The 15,534-nt window shown below is 42.8% G+C and overlaps 4 protein-coding genes across 4 annotated transcripts; 2 read left to right on the top strand and 2 right to left on the bottom strand.

Moving 5' to 3' along the window:
- Positions 1-853: 853 nt before the first annotated feature.
- On the top strand, positions 854-7,069 carry cdcp1b (CUB domain containing protein 1b). Its single transcript, XM_037264406.1, has 13 exons — positions 854-1,206; positions 1,815-2,030; positions 2,107-2,448; positions 2,658-2,873; positions 2,935-3,285; positions 3,368-3,583; positions 3,816-4,172; positions 4,251-4,610; positions 4,693-4,890; positions 4,957-5,313; positions 5,613-5,969; positions 6,047-6,128; positions 6,262-7,069. Exons 1-13 carry the CDS (start codon positions 1,146-1,148, stop codon positions 6,758-6,760), a joined length of 3,612 nt encoding a protein of 1,203 aa, XP_037120301.1. The 5' UTR covers positions 854-1,145; the 3' UTR covers positions 6,761-7,069.
- Positions 7,070-7,221: 152 nt separating this feature from the next.
- Positions 7,222-8,524, bottom strand: LOC119130570 (tetranectin-like). Its single transcript, XM_037264415.1, has 3 exons — positions 8,386-8,524; positions 8,217-8,309; positions 7,222-8,118 (listed from the first exon to the last, which is right to left on the bottom strand). The coding sequence occupies exons 1-3, from the start codon at positions 8,480-8,482 to the stop codon at positions 7,721-7,723; spliced, it is 588 nt and encodes a 195-aa protein (XP_037120310.1). The 5' UTR covers positions 8,483-8,524; the 3' UTR covers positions 7,222-7,720.
- Positions 8,525-9,322: 798 nt separating this feature from the next.
- Positions 9,323-11,096, bottom strand: exosc7 (exosome component 7). The gene is made up of 8 exons (XM_037264413.1): positions 10,986-11,096; positions 10,806-10,907; positions 10,595-10,689; positions 10,308-10,473; positions 10,162-10,232; positions 9,852-9,975; positions 9,600-9,755; positions 9,323-9,492 (listed from the first exon to the last, which is right to left on the bottom strand). The coding sequence occupies exons 1-8, from the start codon at positions 11,040-11,042 to the stop codon at positions 9,388-9,390; spliced, it is 876 nt and encodes a 291-aa protein (XP_037120308.1). The 5' UTR covers positions 11,043-11,096; the 3' UTR covers positions 9,323-9,387.
- Positions 11,097-11,290: 194 nt separating this feature from the next.
- Positions 11,291-15,314, top strand: zdhhc3b (zinc finger DHHC-type palmitoyltransferase 3b). Its single transcript, XM_037264412.1, has 7 exons — positions 11,291-11,660; positions 12,127-12,458; positions 12,606-12,730; positions 13,171-13,267; positions 13,433-13,514; positions 13,629-13,759; positions 13,975-15,314. Exons 2-7 carry the CDS (start codon positions 12,156-12,158, stop codon positions 14,131-14,133), a joined length of 897 nt encoding a protein of 298 aa, XP_037120307.1. The 5' UTR covers positions 11,291-11,660; positions 12,127-12,155; the 3' UTR covers positions 14,134-15,314.
- Positions 15,315-15,534: the final 220 nt, after the last annotated feature.

The following is a 15,534-nucleotide window of genomic DNA, read 5'->3' as shown; positions in this document are numbered from 1 at the left end:
CGTGGCCCCTGCAAGCACATGTGGTCTTGCCCCACTTTTACACTAACACGGGAGGGGAAGGGATTGGTGACAGCTGCTGATTCTTCACTGAGTGAGCTCCCTTGTTTGCAGGCACAACACATGGAGCCACCAAAACGCCCAATCTGCATGTTGTCGGACTGGTTCAACAAAAAAAAAAGTGTCAGTGTGCACTTTGGAAAAGTAATAATCGCTACAATGTCATTTAAAAGACACATTTGTCAGGACCCAAAACAAATCTAGAGACACATTCATGATGCAAATATAACACACAGGTGATCTGTTTATTTACATATACTGAATATGTGCATGTGTGTGGTGAGTCGTCTTGCCCTCAGGTATGTTTCCATACAGGAATGTCTCCGTTATGTGGCATGTGGAGGCAGGAGGGAAGCTTCTCCAACGCTCGGAGTGAAATTCATCAAACATGTTAGTCACATTTGGATTATTTTTGTTGCCATAAAATGCTCCTCATTGGGCATACGATCTCATTTTGGTTTGTAAACACATATGGTATGCTATGGTATTATAGTATATTTTTAACCTTAAAACAAACACAAAATAATTGACCTTGCTGTTCCAATACTTTTGGAGAAGACTGCATCACTCTTTTGTTCCTTTGTCTCCAAAGCCATCACAAACACAATAATCAAAAAACGCCATTTTTATTGGAGCAGAAGTCTTTGTATTTTTTTATTTTTTTTAAATCTACTCTACTTCAATATCAACAAGGGTTGATTTGCGTTTGTGCGCGTGCGCGTAAACGCTTCACCGTCCACACCCTGCGTGGTGTTAGCGCACCGTGACAACCATCGCAGGCAAATTTCAGTGCTTATAAATAGCAAAGCCATTGTGCCCCACGCCGGACAAGAAGGGAAGGGCTTTTTACGCGGTGCGTATCCGAGTTGTATTTAGTCGGGAGTGTGAGCTCGCTCACCTGTCAGGTTTGAACAGGTCAGCGCGCCCGCGGACCACGCCCCTGCTACTCAGGTAAGCAGGAAGTGGCTGCCTGTCAGCGTCGTCATGCGGGACCTAGCCAAAATTCAACTTTGACACACTGCAACTTTGGGGGGGGAATTAACCTGGACCGCTTTTGGAAATAAGGAAGATTGCAGGCACAAGCGAACATGCGGTTCGACATCTGCGTGCCGCTCGGACTTTTCTTGTTGATTTTTCTCCAATTATCAGGTGAGACTTTATGCTGCGACGGATAAGTTGCGTGTTCTTCCTCTATGTGTGTGTTTCAATGTTTAATTGGGTCACGCCGTAGCAACTGAAAGCAAACACTTTGAATGCGCAAGAAATGCTGCTGTTGGATCTCTTAAAAAAAAGAAGAAAGAAAAACACGGCGCCAGTGATCGAGTTTACAGTAGAGATATTTAGTTTGACACATAGACCTTCCGCTTTAAAAAATTCATGGGGCATTTATGGCGCTACGTTGGAGGCTCGAATTGATCATCTCATTAATAATTGACCTGCAATCTGCTACAGAGTTGTGACTGTCCTTCTGTGGAGCAGAAGCTGCCCCTTTTATTCTAGGCTTTAAATTTAAGTTTGTATTATTAATACGAGTATACCCTATCATATAATTCTTTTATTTTTTACAATAAATCGCTATTATAAAGGCAAAATATGCAATTGGATTGGATAATAATTGATTTGATAAATGTCAGTATATTTCCCAGCATACTTAAAGATGGATGTGGTGAGCAACGCTGCTAATCTTTTCGATTGTTTTGTCATTTCTCCATTTCCTTTTCTTGCATCATCTGACTCCCTCCCATCCGTTTCATCAGAATGCATACAGTTGACAGTCCGGCCGGACAAAGGCAAATCAGTGACTGTGTCAAGTAGCCCGGCTGCAGATAAGTGTACGGTGTGTATCGTCGGTGGGGCCAACGACACGCAAACGTGTGATTCGATTCTTGCTCTGGAGCCTGAGAAGGAGGTCGAGGTGCTCTTCAACTGCTCCGTTGAACAGTTTTACTTGGTTACTATCAATCAGCTCATCGGTGAGTAAATAATCATAGTGCTAATATTAGCTTGTTGTGCTAAATTGACTATAACTTTTTTTTTTTTGTGATGCAGAATGCACAAACGACACCTGCAAGCCTTCAACAATAGAAACACAGCCGTCTCTCTTCAATGACTTCCCCAGAACATTCATCTGGACGATCAAGGCGCCTGAAAAGACAGTTGTGGGTTTGGATGTCCTCGGAGAGGGACTGCGGGAAACGTCACAGCCGTGCAATAATGGATATCAGTATTCAGTGACCACATTTGAAGGGAACGGCAAAGCTGACACTCACTACTGCAAAGCGGGTTCTGTGACCCATTTAGACCTGCTCGATCAAGCTGTCGTGTCTCTGCAAGTTACACCAAAAACGCAGGTGGAGGCTGTGCTGTTCCAAGCGACTGCTGGACCACTAAGTAAGAATATTTAACGTAATGGTGCAATTGAATACAAATGTGGATTCTGAGGAAGAATCTGCTGCAACATTTCAGACTCCAACCAGATTATGAATTATTAATGACCTCTTGTGCATTGTCAAGACATGTATGCCTTAATTGGGTTGCCTAGTCTGACAAATATCCTTCATTTCCGGTCCCACTTTTTTTTTTTTTTTTTTTTTTTTTAGAAGGTCGAACGGTGGTTGTGACGGTGGATTCAAGCACGACTATGACGCTCAGTAGGTTCTCGCAGGAACCGGAATGCGAGCTGTGTACCGGGGTTGACTCGGCTCGCACTTGCAGCCAGACCGAGAAGACCCTGACCGATGTCCAAAACCTGGCGCTGGAGTTCAGCTGCCTCAAACCTCAAGATGCGTACAGTGTGGGGGTGAAAACGACAATAGGTGAGTCCTTTCTCTATTGAGTTGTAATATTTCTTTATATAATTTTTTTTTCCCTTCCCAGAATGTACCCAGAGCTCATGCACACCTACTGCAGGAGAGCTCAATCCAAACACCTGGAAGGACTTTAGAAGAACTCTAAAATGGGATATTAGTGTCCCAGACAGGACTGTCTTGACCTTGGAGCTACCTCGGGAGAACCTGAAGCAGATAGCGGCGCAAGACAAATGTCAAGAAGGACCCCAGTACTCGGTGAGCACAAAAAGAAGCAACGGGCAAATCATAACCAACAGATACTGCAGAGGCGGACCGCGGTCACGTCTGGATCTCCTCGGGACGACTGCCGTGATCGTGGAGGTCCCTCAAGGAGAAGACATGGACAGGACGATTTTTACAACCAAAGCTGCACCCAGAGGCAAATGGCTTCATTCCGATTTTTCCTCATCATGTGAGAAATCCAATGCTTATAGCTTATTTTTTGTTTCCTTTCATATCAGCTGGAAGAATGATGTCTGTGACCCCTGACCCGGACACCATCATTACTATCAGCCGGGACACAGTCGACCCAGACTGCAACGTGTGTGTGCAAACAATCCCAAAACAGACCTGTGACGGAAAAAGTCTAACCCTGAGAGAATCTCATAACACCTCCTTGGACTTCACTTGTCCTCACCCTGAGGAGATCTTCAATGTGGAGATCAACAGAGAAATTGGTAGGCAAATATAAACACCTATTTTTATTTTTTTTTTAAAGCACACTTGAAACATGTCTACAAGTGCACCATGATTTTCTGAACACTGTATTTAAAAGACACTATGGATTTACATAAGCAAGGACTAAGCTAGCTCAAATCCCGCTAGGTAAACATCTTAACAATATTTGAAATCTTTATTGACACAAATCTGTTTCAACTTAACAGCACTTATGTTTTCCTGCAATTCCAGACTGCACAGCGACTTCCTGCTCCGGCGATATTGTCCAGGCTGAGTCGTCGCTCTTCCCCGATTTCAACCGAACCTTCACCTGGGATCTGAAAGTTAGCTCGACTCGGGCTTTCCAGTTGGACTTCCCCGAGCCAGGAATGCAGCAGATTGCCAACGGAGAAACTTGTCCAGATGAACACACCTATGTTCTCATTACGTATCTGCGAACGGGCCCTGCCAAAATCGGAACCTTCTGCAAGGGAGGTTCTGTCACGAGTGTTCAGGTGCGCTACAAGGGCCGAGTTTCTCTCCAGGTTCCTGGAGACAATAAGATGGATCCGGTTAACTTTAAACTAAGTGTTGGACCTGAGACCAGCAGTAAGTGGATATGCTAATTTTACATTCCCATCTTATGTTGTGATTAAAAACCCAAATATTTCCCGCTTTGATTTTCAGTGGTGGCTATTGTGAAGGTCAACCTACCACGAGGCGTCTCCAACACAACCTTCATCTCGGCCAACTATCCCAACGATTTCCCTGACGACCAACAGACGCAGTGGGACTTTGTCGTGCCCGGCATGCACAATTATAGCGTACATTTTCACAGCCATACGGCTCCGGAGTGCCTCGGCAAGAACGTAGAAGTGATGTACAGGAAACAGGACAAGAAGATGATCAATACGGGGCTGACTGACAAGCAGCCGGAGCATCAGCAGGGCGATTTTGAAATGGTGCTGAAGAATTGTGAAACGAACAGGACCTTGCAAGGACTCACTTTGAAATACAGCGTGTCTGTTATGAGAAGTGGTCACCCAGGTTTGATCATTTAAAAAAAAAAAAGATCATATTAAACTCAAAGTGCCTTTGTGTAATTGATTGTTTTTTCCCCCCTTCTCAGTTCTGTGCACAGTGGACCTGAGCAAACAGCCAAAAGTCTCCTTGCAGATTGAGAAAGTGGGTTCCGATCCTTACTGCGAGATGAGCGTTAACTCTGAGATTTCGAAAAAGATAAACGTGGCTGCAGGCACTAAGGCCGACTTATCTTTCCTCGACTGTCCCAATGAAGATGTGCAATTGACCTCAAGTCAAGTTATCGGTAAGAGTTTATCTCTTTTTTTAAGTCACATGATTCTTTCTAACTAATAATATTGATCAAAACCAGATTGTCACAATGTGGCTTCCTGCCCCGAGAGCCTCCTCACAGTGCCCACGTTGGATTCCTGTCTACGGATGCCCCTCCATAGCTTTACCTGGCACCTCGTAATCCCTCAGGACCGAACCATCGACCTCGTGTCACCATCGGGAAGTCTTCGACAGTCAGTACCAGGCCAGAAGTGCAATGCTTCTGTCTCGCTACACGTGGAGGAGAGCCAAGGCTTCTCTGTGGGAGATTTCTGCTACGACGGGAACATCCAGAAACTTCAGGTGCACGCCAACATCTCCGTCACGGCCACGACTCCAGATTTCAGCAAGAGGAAAGAGCCTTTTCTTAATGCCACCTTCACCAAAGAGATCCCAGGTAAGAATTTGAATGTTTGCAGTTACTCATAGATGACACAAGAGGGCAGCAAAGCACCACTTAGCTCTCACAGAAGCTCCTCCGCTCACTTAAACATAGTTTCAATATGTTACTAAGTCATTTCAAAGCACTACTTTTTTTTATATTTATTTAAATATAATCTATATTTTTTGGGGGGTAATGCAATTTCACATTAATTTAACAGTTTTGCAAAATGATGTCTCTGTCTCTCTGCTGTTTTTTTTTGCACTTGCACTCAAAATAGCATCCTGATTTCCTTTGGTTGTGCAATTTTTCAGAGACCATCATTTATCAAGTCAGCCCACAAATGTCTTCTCCAACCCTGCTGGCCACTCCCAACTGGCCCAAAGGAATGAGGCCTTCGTCCACCGTGTCCTGGATCGTCTCTTTGCCGAGCGGGTACAAGGCTCAGGTCCAGTTCGTCAAGGTCAGCCAGCCCAAATGCAACGACCGACACACGTCCATCAAAGTCAAGATGCTGGACTCTGAGGAGGAGATCCTGAGCCGCCGGGAGGACGAGAAGACCGACGACGTGTTACTGGTGCCGCGCAGCTTTTATCTCAATATGTCCAACTGTATACCAGATGATGGAAACTTTGGGGCAGTCACCAAAATCGTTTTAGAACCAAAGACCAGTAAGAACATTTTTACTTGGTTCTATTATGACTGCATAAAATAAATAGAAAAACGAATATATTTTTTGTTTTCACAGATCTTTTAGCAATCCTTCTCGGGATAGCAGGAGCACTTCTGCTTTTCCTCATCATCTTGGCTGTCGTCTGCTTCTTCATTAGGTGAGCAACACTTGAAATAAAACAGATTTGCGCCAACGCAGTTGGCTATTTTACTGACACATGAAGTCTGGAACGGATTAATAGCATTTCAATTTATGTCAATGGGAAACTCTGTTTTTTTTTTTCAAAAAAGGAAAAAGAAAAAAGCAATCAAGGACAAAGAGGCATCCATCTACATTGGCAGAGGGAATATGTTCCGACCCGGTGACAGGAAATTCAGCAAAGCCAGGTCTGAAAACGACTCCCACGTGTACGCCTCCATAGACGAGACCATGGTCTACGGTCACCTTCTGGGCGACACCAGCTACGCGGACAGCATGCAAGATCATTTCAAAGGAATGCAGTTGGACTCCTACCAAACGTTCACGGGCCCCTCCGAGCTGCCGGTCATCAGCGAACCGGAGCCGGAGCCCGAGGTGGACCACTTCGATACGTTCCTGGACCCGTCCCAGTCGTTCATCCCGCCTCGTCCGCGCACGCCCATTGACCGGCAGGACAGCCTGGGATTCCATGACCGCCGAATGGTGGATAATGAACTCTACACGTTCAAAAACACGGGAGATATAAACACCATCCGATTGTCCGGTGCCGACATGGAACCGCAACCGCCAACATCAGAGGACTACTTGTAGGACGTAAGATGCCGAATGATGATTTTAATTCTTGTTACTTCTCAGAGATGGGAACTTCTGTGCCTATAAGTCACGCTCAGGGAATTCAGTTGAAACACTTGAGCTTTATCTGAATTTTTAAAAGCTTCCAGAAGAGGATCTGAGACCTTTTTGTTTTTTTATGTTGCTTAATATTTTTTATTCTCTCTGCCCATGTGGTTTGGGTTATGGAGCAGGGAAATTATGTTTTAGTCTCTTTTTTTTTTTTTTTTTTAACCTGTAATTACTTTTTATAACAATAAATTTGAGGGGAACACTGCCTTTATTGGACTGAAACGACACTGAGGTTTTCAATTCTGGATTGGAAAAACGATTTCAACCACAAAAACGGGCTCTGTGACAAACATGGAAGGGAAGTGGAAGAAGCACTAATGGCAGTTGCAGTAGTCCACGTTTACATCATTTAAATGAGAAAAAAAAAATAGGTAGACAATGAGCTTTTATTTAGGTTTCTGATTACATCAGGCTAACTTCTGTATTTAAAAGGAAAATAGGAAAAAAATAAGAATATTCTTCAGGCTCAATGTGAGACTTGTCAGTGAAATACAAAATGCAGCATAGTAGTTTTGACAGGCACGTTAAAATAGTTTTTGGTGTGACTTTGCGGCTTGTCTCGTCAGATACAATTTATATTGGATGATCTCGATGAGTCGGTTCAACCATAAACACTGAATGCATACCTCGGTAAAAACAGCTTTGTTACATAATGCTGCTAAAGAGTGTATTGATAGTGGTATTTTAAAAAAATTGTGGTTGGAGCACAAAGAATGAGAATTCCAGCCACTGCAGATTGTAAATGAGTCCAATTGCAGAACCAGATTTGTTTTTTTAAAAAAGCCTCTTTTAAAAAGAAGGTAAAGTGGCATTGCAGCAGAAGTACACACAAAAGCAGCTATTTTGAATTTGACGGCATACACGTGATCACACAATGTTGAACTGGCACACGGAGGCCTTCTCGTCACGGCAGTTCTCATCTAACCACTTCCCGTTGGCGAGCCCCGACAGCACGGCACAGTTCTGGGACGTGCCGCCATCTGGCTGACGGGCGCGGCTGTCCCAGTTCTTGAACTGGATACTGGTGCCGGTCTGGTCGGCCCAAGTGTCTTCGGTCACCATGTCGTTGAAGCCCAGCCACACCTGCTCGTCTTTGCCCACGATGAGGCGGAGGTAGTCTGTCAGCATGGCGTTCTCTTCGGCAGACATTGGGGTGGCCAGAACGCCACCCAGGGCATTGCAGTCCTCGCTGGCTGCGTGGTAGGACTTCTTCTCTGGGTTGGCCAAGACGCACTTGCCCTTTATCTTTGTGCCCTTTAAACACACTATATAGAAAAAATGATGGATTTATTTATACTGAATTCCACTGATTCTTTTTTTTAACTGATTTAATCTTCCACATCTGTGCTTGATTATTTTTTACCTCTCTGCAAGGCTTGTTCTTCTTTCAGAAGGGTGAGGTCCTGCACGATGTCATCAATCTGTTTCTGTAGATCCTCAATGGCAGCATTGTTGTCTAATTTCAACACGCAAAAAAGTCACAATGATAAATTCAAGTGTTGGTAAACACATTTTTTTTGGGTGCAAAGTACCTTTTCGTGCAGGCTTCTTCTTTGGTGGATTTTGCTGGAGTGAGCAGTTGATCAACATCAACCCAAGGATCAGCACGCAAACACCTTTGCATTCCATGGCTACACTTTGTTAGACTGAGGATGGATCAACGTGGAGGTATTTATCTTCTGCCTGTGTACCCGCCCTTTCTCATTCGTGTGTGTGTGTGTGCATGTGAAAAATGATGAGATGGTGTAAAACCTCAGCACTGATGACATAACCATGTGCGGTTTTCAGACGAAAAAAAAAAAAAAGAAGCATTGTGAGTTAAATAACCTGCCTGAAAAAGATGGGATATTTTTTTCCTGAATGTTCGCCAAACGTTTTTATGGAAGGCTTTGCTTCTGTTTCAAATTGGATAGTGAAGTTAATAACGATGCAATTCAATAATACGATAAATCATCGGAAACTGTGAAATGTCACGTTTACATGCCAAAGTCTATTTAAAAAAAAAAGTGGCAAATTCACAAATTGCTTTCCAAATGTTGCAGCCTGGGAACAGAAGTTTGCTTTGGACCCATCTGCCATGAAAATTTTGGAGCGTCTGACAGAAGTCTGGAATGATTTCTTCCCATCTGGTCTCTCTTTTAGTCAAACACTCAGCTTTAGCCACGTGGCAGTAGCAAAAAAGGTGGAGATTCGAGAATTTTCCTCAACCGTGTTACATAACCAGAACATATTTTTACTATCTCTATGTGTATAATCAAAATAACATAAAATATATTTTGGAAAAATCCTCCATAACATTCTTTGGACAGGTGACGCTTCGGTCAACTTGAGATAAAATGCCAACGTTCGTAACTGTCCAATATCCAAGCCAGTAGTCCATATTTCTTTTGGAGAAGACACAGGCATAATAACTTCAAGAAATATTATCTGGCTTGAACATTCCATCTAAAAAAGAACGTACAAAGCATATAATATCAAAGATTTTACTTTAGAAAAAAGGTACATGATGATATATACACATACACATGATATTTCTAAGCAAGAAAGCCAACTTTCTGTCTCGCTGTTCCTAAACTCTCCTCCTGTTGCAGAAGCTTCAGAAGAGGCACGTGGAGGACTTTTCCGACCCGTTTGCCAGTCTGGAAAATCAGGAAGTTGCTATTGAACAATTTGTAAATGTTTACCTTCAACTACAAAACGTTATCACTGCAAACACACAAACTGAGGGAAAGCGGTGATGACTCACTTGAGTCATTTCAAAGATGCTCTCAGGGTCCAGGCTACCTCCGCCTATTTTTCTCACGCAGGTAACTGTTCCCTTGTGGGTGACGGAGATGATGAGGCTGGCCACCGAGCACGCCTTCTCCTGCAGGGTGGCGTCCACCACGTGTCTGTGGCCGATCTAACCCCACCCAAAACAAACAATGCTGAAAATTAATCTTCTGTATCGCTAAGAATAATTTACTTTGCTCGTGTGAGTCTATTTGAGCAGGCTTGCCTTGCACAATGTCACTATACAGGGAACATTGTCTACGTTGAGCCTCATGCAGTCATAGGGGTCATCTGACAGCTCGATTTCTTTCCCTCCTTCGTCATCTGTTGATATGTGCACTTTGGGGATCCTGTTAAAAAAGGCAAAATAAAATGTCAAGAGGATGTGACCTGCTGTCAAATGGAACATGATGCCCTCTTGTGGCCTGATTAAAAACACATTTTATTAAATTAAATCCTACTGTAGCTTACTATCGGTGCACTCTTGCACACTTTTCTACTTTTGGATATCAAGAAAAAGTTCATACAGTACTTACTTGGTGCTAAACAGAGCTGCCTTGATAGCTACTGACATGGCATCATACAGGTTTCCATCACATTGCAGGAGCTGTGGAATGCAAGTCATTGTTACTGTACTATTTGCTAGTTCAAGGATGCACAGAAAAACATACAATTCTCTCACCAGTACATCAACATAGAGCACCCAGCAGTGTTCTCCCTCACTGATGCACAGACTCTTCAGGTCCACGCTGCGTTTGTTGTCGAAGACTTTGTATAGTGTGTTGCTCAGCTCCGTACTGAGCTCCTCCCCTCCTCGCCCCTCAAACTCAGGGGTTGCATTGGCTGAACTGGTTAGCACAAACAGAACCACAGCGTCCATCAAAACTGAATTTTTGATTCTCGGTTATTTAAATGGCAGTCAATTTACATGATGAATTGCATCCAGTATTGCATCTAGTACAGACTTACCAATCAACAAAGAATTCTAAATAGCCTTCATTTGGAGCCGTGGGCCTTGGTTTTCCTAGTTCAGCCTTAATTCCTACTAGTACTGCTGTGTGGCCCTGCAAACATGGATATCATTTTGTCAAACCTGGAGGAGATATGCAATCTTGACGCAAGTCAGATGACATCTGTGATGATACGTAATTAATAAGAGAAGATATCAAAACTAAAATACCAGAGAAACTTTGGCCGATCCGTCAGTATTGGACACCACGTCAGTCTCAATCTCCATATGTCTGTAGTCTTCACAGCTCCTTCCATCCACTCGCAGATCATCCTGATCGTTATAACATGGCGACATAATACTCAGAAATTTATCAATTTAATCAACAATCTTATTGGTGCCCACACTTACCCTTATACCATGTAATATATACACTTTTTCAGCTTCGCTAACTTGTACCGTTGCCATTGTGGAATCACTCGTCGCGGAAATTCTACGTCATCAAAAGTGAGGGGTGGAAACGAACGTTTGCTTTGTTTACACAGACGTCCCGGAATAACAGTTTTCGCCTTTCTATGTCTATTGCATTTGTACTATTATAGTTATGTCTTATATTTAACTCACTAACTTAATAAAGGAAATTAAACCAGGCCTGTTATGAATTTTTCTTACATTTTAGGTACACGGACGTTGAGGGTAAAGCCTATTGTAATCTAGCCACATGACATCCATCAGTTTCACTTCCTGGTTGGCCCTATCGTATTGTCCCAAGAACCGGGGAGGATTCTGGACTCGAAAGGAACCGAAGTATCGGAGTAGCTTAGCAACCGGCTCCCGAAATGCGCGGCTTTGGGCCATTACTTGATGAACAAGTTCATTAACATCCCACAGAAACTGCGGCCGCGACGAAAGTGTAACCGAAGGTGTGTGGACAGCCACTGCCCGCAGACCAGTGACGTTAGCTGGGTGTGCGCTAACAGGAGGCAACTGGGAAGGAGACCCTTTTCACCTTACTTTTGCCATTTAACTTCGAAACAAGAGAACCTACTTAGTGCTAATTTGGCAACAGCACCAAGAGAGAGTGAGGTAAGACGATAAATAGAGATTAAATGTATGAAATGTTATAAGAAATGTAAACTAGTGTGTTGCATTTACGTGCCTTCTGCTCCCGGATACTCAATTTTCATTTTACAGTTGCGTGTTGTGTTTTTAAAACCAGGCTTAATAATGACACTTTAACAGTGTTTTTGTTTCACTTTGTCATTGTATTTTACCTCACACAATAAGAAATAGACACTTATTTATTATTATTGTCGGTGTTTTATGTACAATAGAACAAAACTTAAGAATGAAGGCTAAGCACCACAAGTTTTAACTATTACTAGACTAGTTTCATTTCCTGCAACTTCCATTGTCTTATAGGCTGGATCTACTCTGCAGGTTCAAGTGCCTATTTCATATGTCATGCCCGTATCTGATAAATTGCAGATGAACTAAATGTATAGTTGAAGGAGTCAGTAATGATAAGTTGTCTCCAAATGTTGCCTTTCAGCATGCGGTTCAAGCCACGGCTGCTGTAGAATGAAGAGCTCGGCTCGCCGCACCAGGGACATCGAGCGTCAGGCTGGCTACCTGAGGCCTGAACACTGCGCCCCTCCACCGCCCCGTGGCGCCTCCGACACCATGTGGTTTATCCGCGACGGATGTGGGATTGTGTGCGCCGTCATCACCTGGTTCCTGGTCTTCTACGCGGAGTTTGTGGTGGTATTTGTGATGCTGTGGCCGGCCAAGAATGTGGCTTACAGCCTCTTCAATGGGGTGCTCTTCAACAGCTTGGCCTTCCTTGCCCTCGCTTCGCACGCCAGGGCCATGTGCACTGACCCGGTTAGTCGATGATCACAATTCGTGTTAGCACTTGCAATATTGAGGGGGAGAAAAAACAAACAAACAGGAATTTGATTATTTCTCAATCTTGCTTTGCCCAATTAAAGTCCAATTTAAAAAATGTAATTCATTTATTTCTGTCACCAGGGAGCTGTGCCAAAAGGCAACGCGACCAAAGAATTTATTGAAAGCCTACAGCTGAAACCTGGACAAGTGGTCTACAAGTGTCCTAAATGCTGCAGTATCAAGCCCGACAGAGCTCATCACTGCAGGTACATTGAACCGGCCAGCCTGCATGGGGACAATGCATGATAAATTACAGTTCTGTGCCAACCTGACAGAAAAAAAGGACTGCTGTGGCTTCTGCTCAGGGGACCACTGCCCTCATTAGTAGTCATTCCAGCTCTGCTTCCTGCCTGATGTACCGTTTCAATTTTTTTTGTTTGTTTTCACGGACGCTGCGTCAAATATCCCTGTAGATTTTCCCAGCTTGATAATGACTCACCTCTGTGGCAGCACCGGCATGAAAAGTCACTGCGGAATAATTCAATTTTGAGCCAGCGAGTCACGGCAAACCTTCGTGTCAGTCTGGGAGAAAGGATAGAAGAGAATGTAACGATATAAACTGGTTTTACAAGGTGGAACAAATATATGTTGAAGTAAGACATCCTTTTTGAGGTCACATTTATTATTCCTGCCTGTGTGTTTACAGTGTGTGCAAGCGCTGCATCAAAAAGATGGATCACCACTGTCCTTGGGTCAACAATTGTGTTGGGGAGAACAATCAGAAGTACTTTGTGCTTTTCACGGTGAGTCTCGTAATATTATCGTGACTGAATTTTGACAAATAGTGAAAATTCAATTAATGTTACAAGGTGTCGAGTTATTATTAGTGATTGTTTTATTGCCTACAGATGCAAAAACTTTCAACATGTTGTCAATATTACAATATGCATGTGTGTTTTTATATGTAGATGTACATTGCGTTAATATCGTTCCACGCACTTGCCTTGGTGGGCTTCCATTTTGTACTCTGCTTTGAAGAAGACTGGTCAAGTAAGTGAGCACTTTATCCCCCAAAGTTTTGATTGTACTGCTAATATTGTGTGCCGCCATTTGCGCAAGTTGACATTGTTTCTCACACATGGCGATACCGTTTCCTTCCATCAGAGTGCAGCGCCTTCTCTGCACCCGCCACTGTCATCCTCCTCATTCTCCTTTGCTTCGAGGGGCTTCTGTTTTTAATCTTCACGGCGGTCATGTTTGGGACACAGGTGCACTCCATCTGCAGTGACGAAACGGTAAGCAGAAGAGTCATCCACGTTTCGCCCGTTTGTGTCGCCGTCGCTCGGGCAAGCGAAGGAAAATCGGATTTGTCTCTTCTAAAATATGTTTAATCCGCGTCCACCTGATTAAACTGATTCTAAATCAGTTTAAAAGGTGTTTTATATTGTTCCAGTTGGGTTTCTATCCATCATCGCCACTGGGAGAAAAATCACATCTTTTTAATTCACAGGGTATCGAGCAGCTGAAAAAGGAAGAGAGGAAATGGCTCAAGAAGTCCAGATGGATGAACTTGAAGGTGGTCTTCGGTCACCCATTCTCAGTGGCGTGGCTCAACCCCTTTGCGACGCCCGATCACGGCAAGGCAGACGTATACCAGTACATAGTGTGAAGGTAGACACACTTCCTCCTCATTGAAAATGCACTAAGTGCGAAAGCCCATTCATTTACAACGGCGTGTCCGCCAGAGGGCGACATTTCCCCGGCAGCGCACCAGCAAGAGCTCATATACTTATTCATGAATATTTAAAATAAAACACCATCACTTTGCATCCCTCTTGTTGAGGATTTCCACATATGTGGACGAAAAAAAAAAATCACAAACAGCTCGATTCACATAACGAAATAGGATTTATTGCGTGCTGTGTGTAATCTCTATCTTTGTTCAAATGTGCACTACAAGTCGAGGACATTTTGTCTTCCCACAAAGCTTCATTTGCTGCAGTAATTTGAAGTGAATTGCCTTAGATTACACGGTCAGAGGCATCAAGTACACATGGATGTCATTTTGTATTGTCTTCATATGTGAAACCGTGGACCAGAGATTAAGGACATCATTCTTTCAAAGGAATGTATTTTAGGAGTGAATTTTCCTGTGGTTTTTACGCAGATTCTCGGAAGAGTAAATGTAAGCTGTATTTCTTCACATGGTGGTCGAGCGTGTACTAAAAAGTATTTTTTTATGTTGAAAATTATTTTTGTGCCATTGGTTCATTGGTTTTGTGCCATTGGGCTGGATAAAAGGTGACCCAATCACAACCTTATTGTTTCTGGTGAAAATTGTTATGGAAATAGCACTGGGGGAACATACTATTGATCATATTAAGCTAAAGCAATCAGGGGGTCAAGGGTCACCAAAATGTAACTCAGTTTGTGACCAATCAGGTGCTCCTATATAGAAATTCACAAGCCTTAAAGTATAACAAATGTTTTGAGGTCAGATTGAAACGATGTTTGTCAAAGTAAAATGAGCGACTGAAAATTGGAATCATCTAACCTTAAAAGGGGGAACATTTGTTTTGAAATTGCATGATGGTTTTTATTTTAACGTACGAACGTGTTTTTAAATGCAATACGTATCTTTGCAATATCTATCTCTTTTTTTTATTCTTCACATCTTATGGATATGCAGCCTGCAATCCATCTCACTGTACAAGAATAACACCAGCTGTCCGTTTATAATTGTACGGTCCGTCATGAATACTATTTTAGTACTTTGTAGGAATTTCTTTTATAACATGTTTGAGTAAAGAAGACAGGGAGAGAGAGAAATAAAGTTATGTTGAGACAATATATCATGTCTAATTTTTACAATATATTTGCTTGAGAATTTTTTTTATTTCTTATTCGGTCACATTGAGCTTAAAATAATCGGTAAATGTATGATATAAAAAGTTGTTACCCCAAAACTAGAACGAATTTAAATATGATTGTTTTTAAATTACAATATTGTATTACATTTGTTTCCACATAAAACAACATACATTAAAATTACATCAACCAATCATAATAA

The sequence above is a fragment of the Syngnathus acus genome, chromosome 11 (assembly GCF_901709675.1).
Source record: "Syngnathus acus chromosome 11, fSynAcu1.2, whole genome shotgun sequence".
NCBI classification, from domain to species: domain Eukaryota; kingdom Metazoa; phylum Chordata; class Actinopteri; order Syngnathiformes; family Syngnathidae; genus Syngnathus; species Syngnathus acus.
Note: the sequence above shows the minus strand (reverse complement) of the source record. Positions and strands in the feature narration are given on the sequence as shown.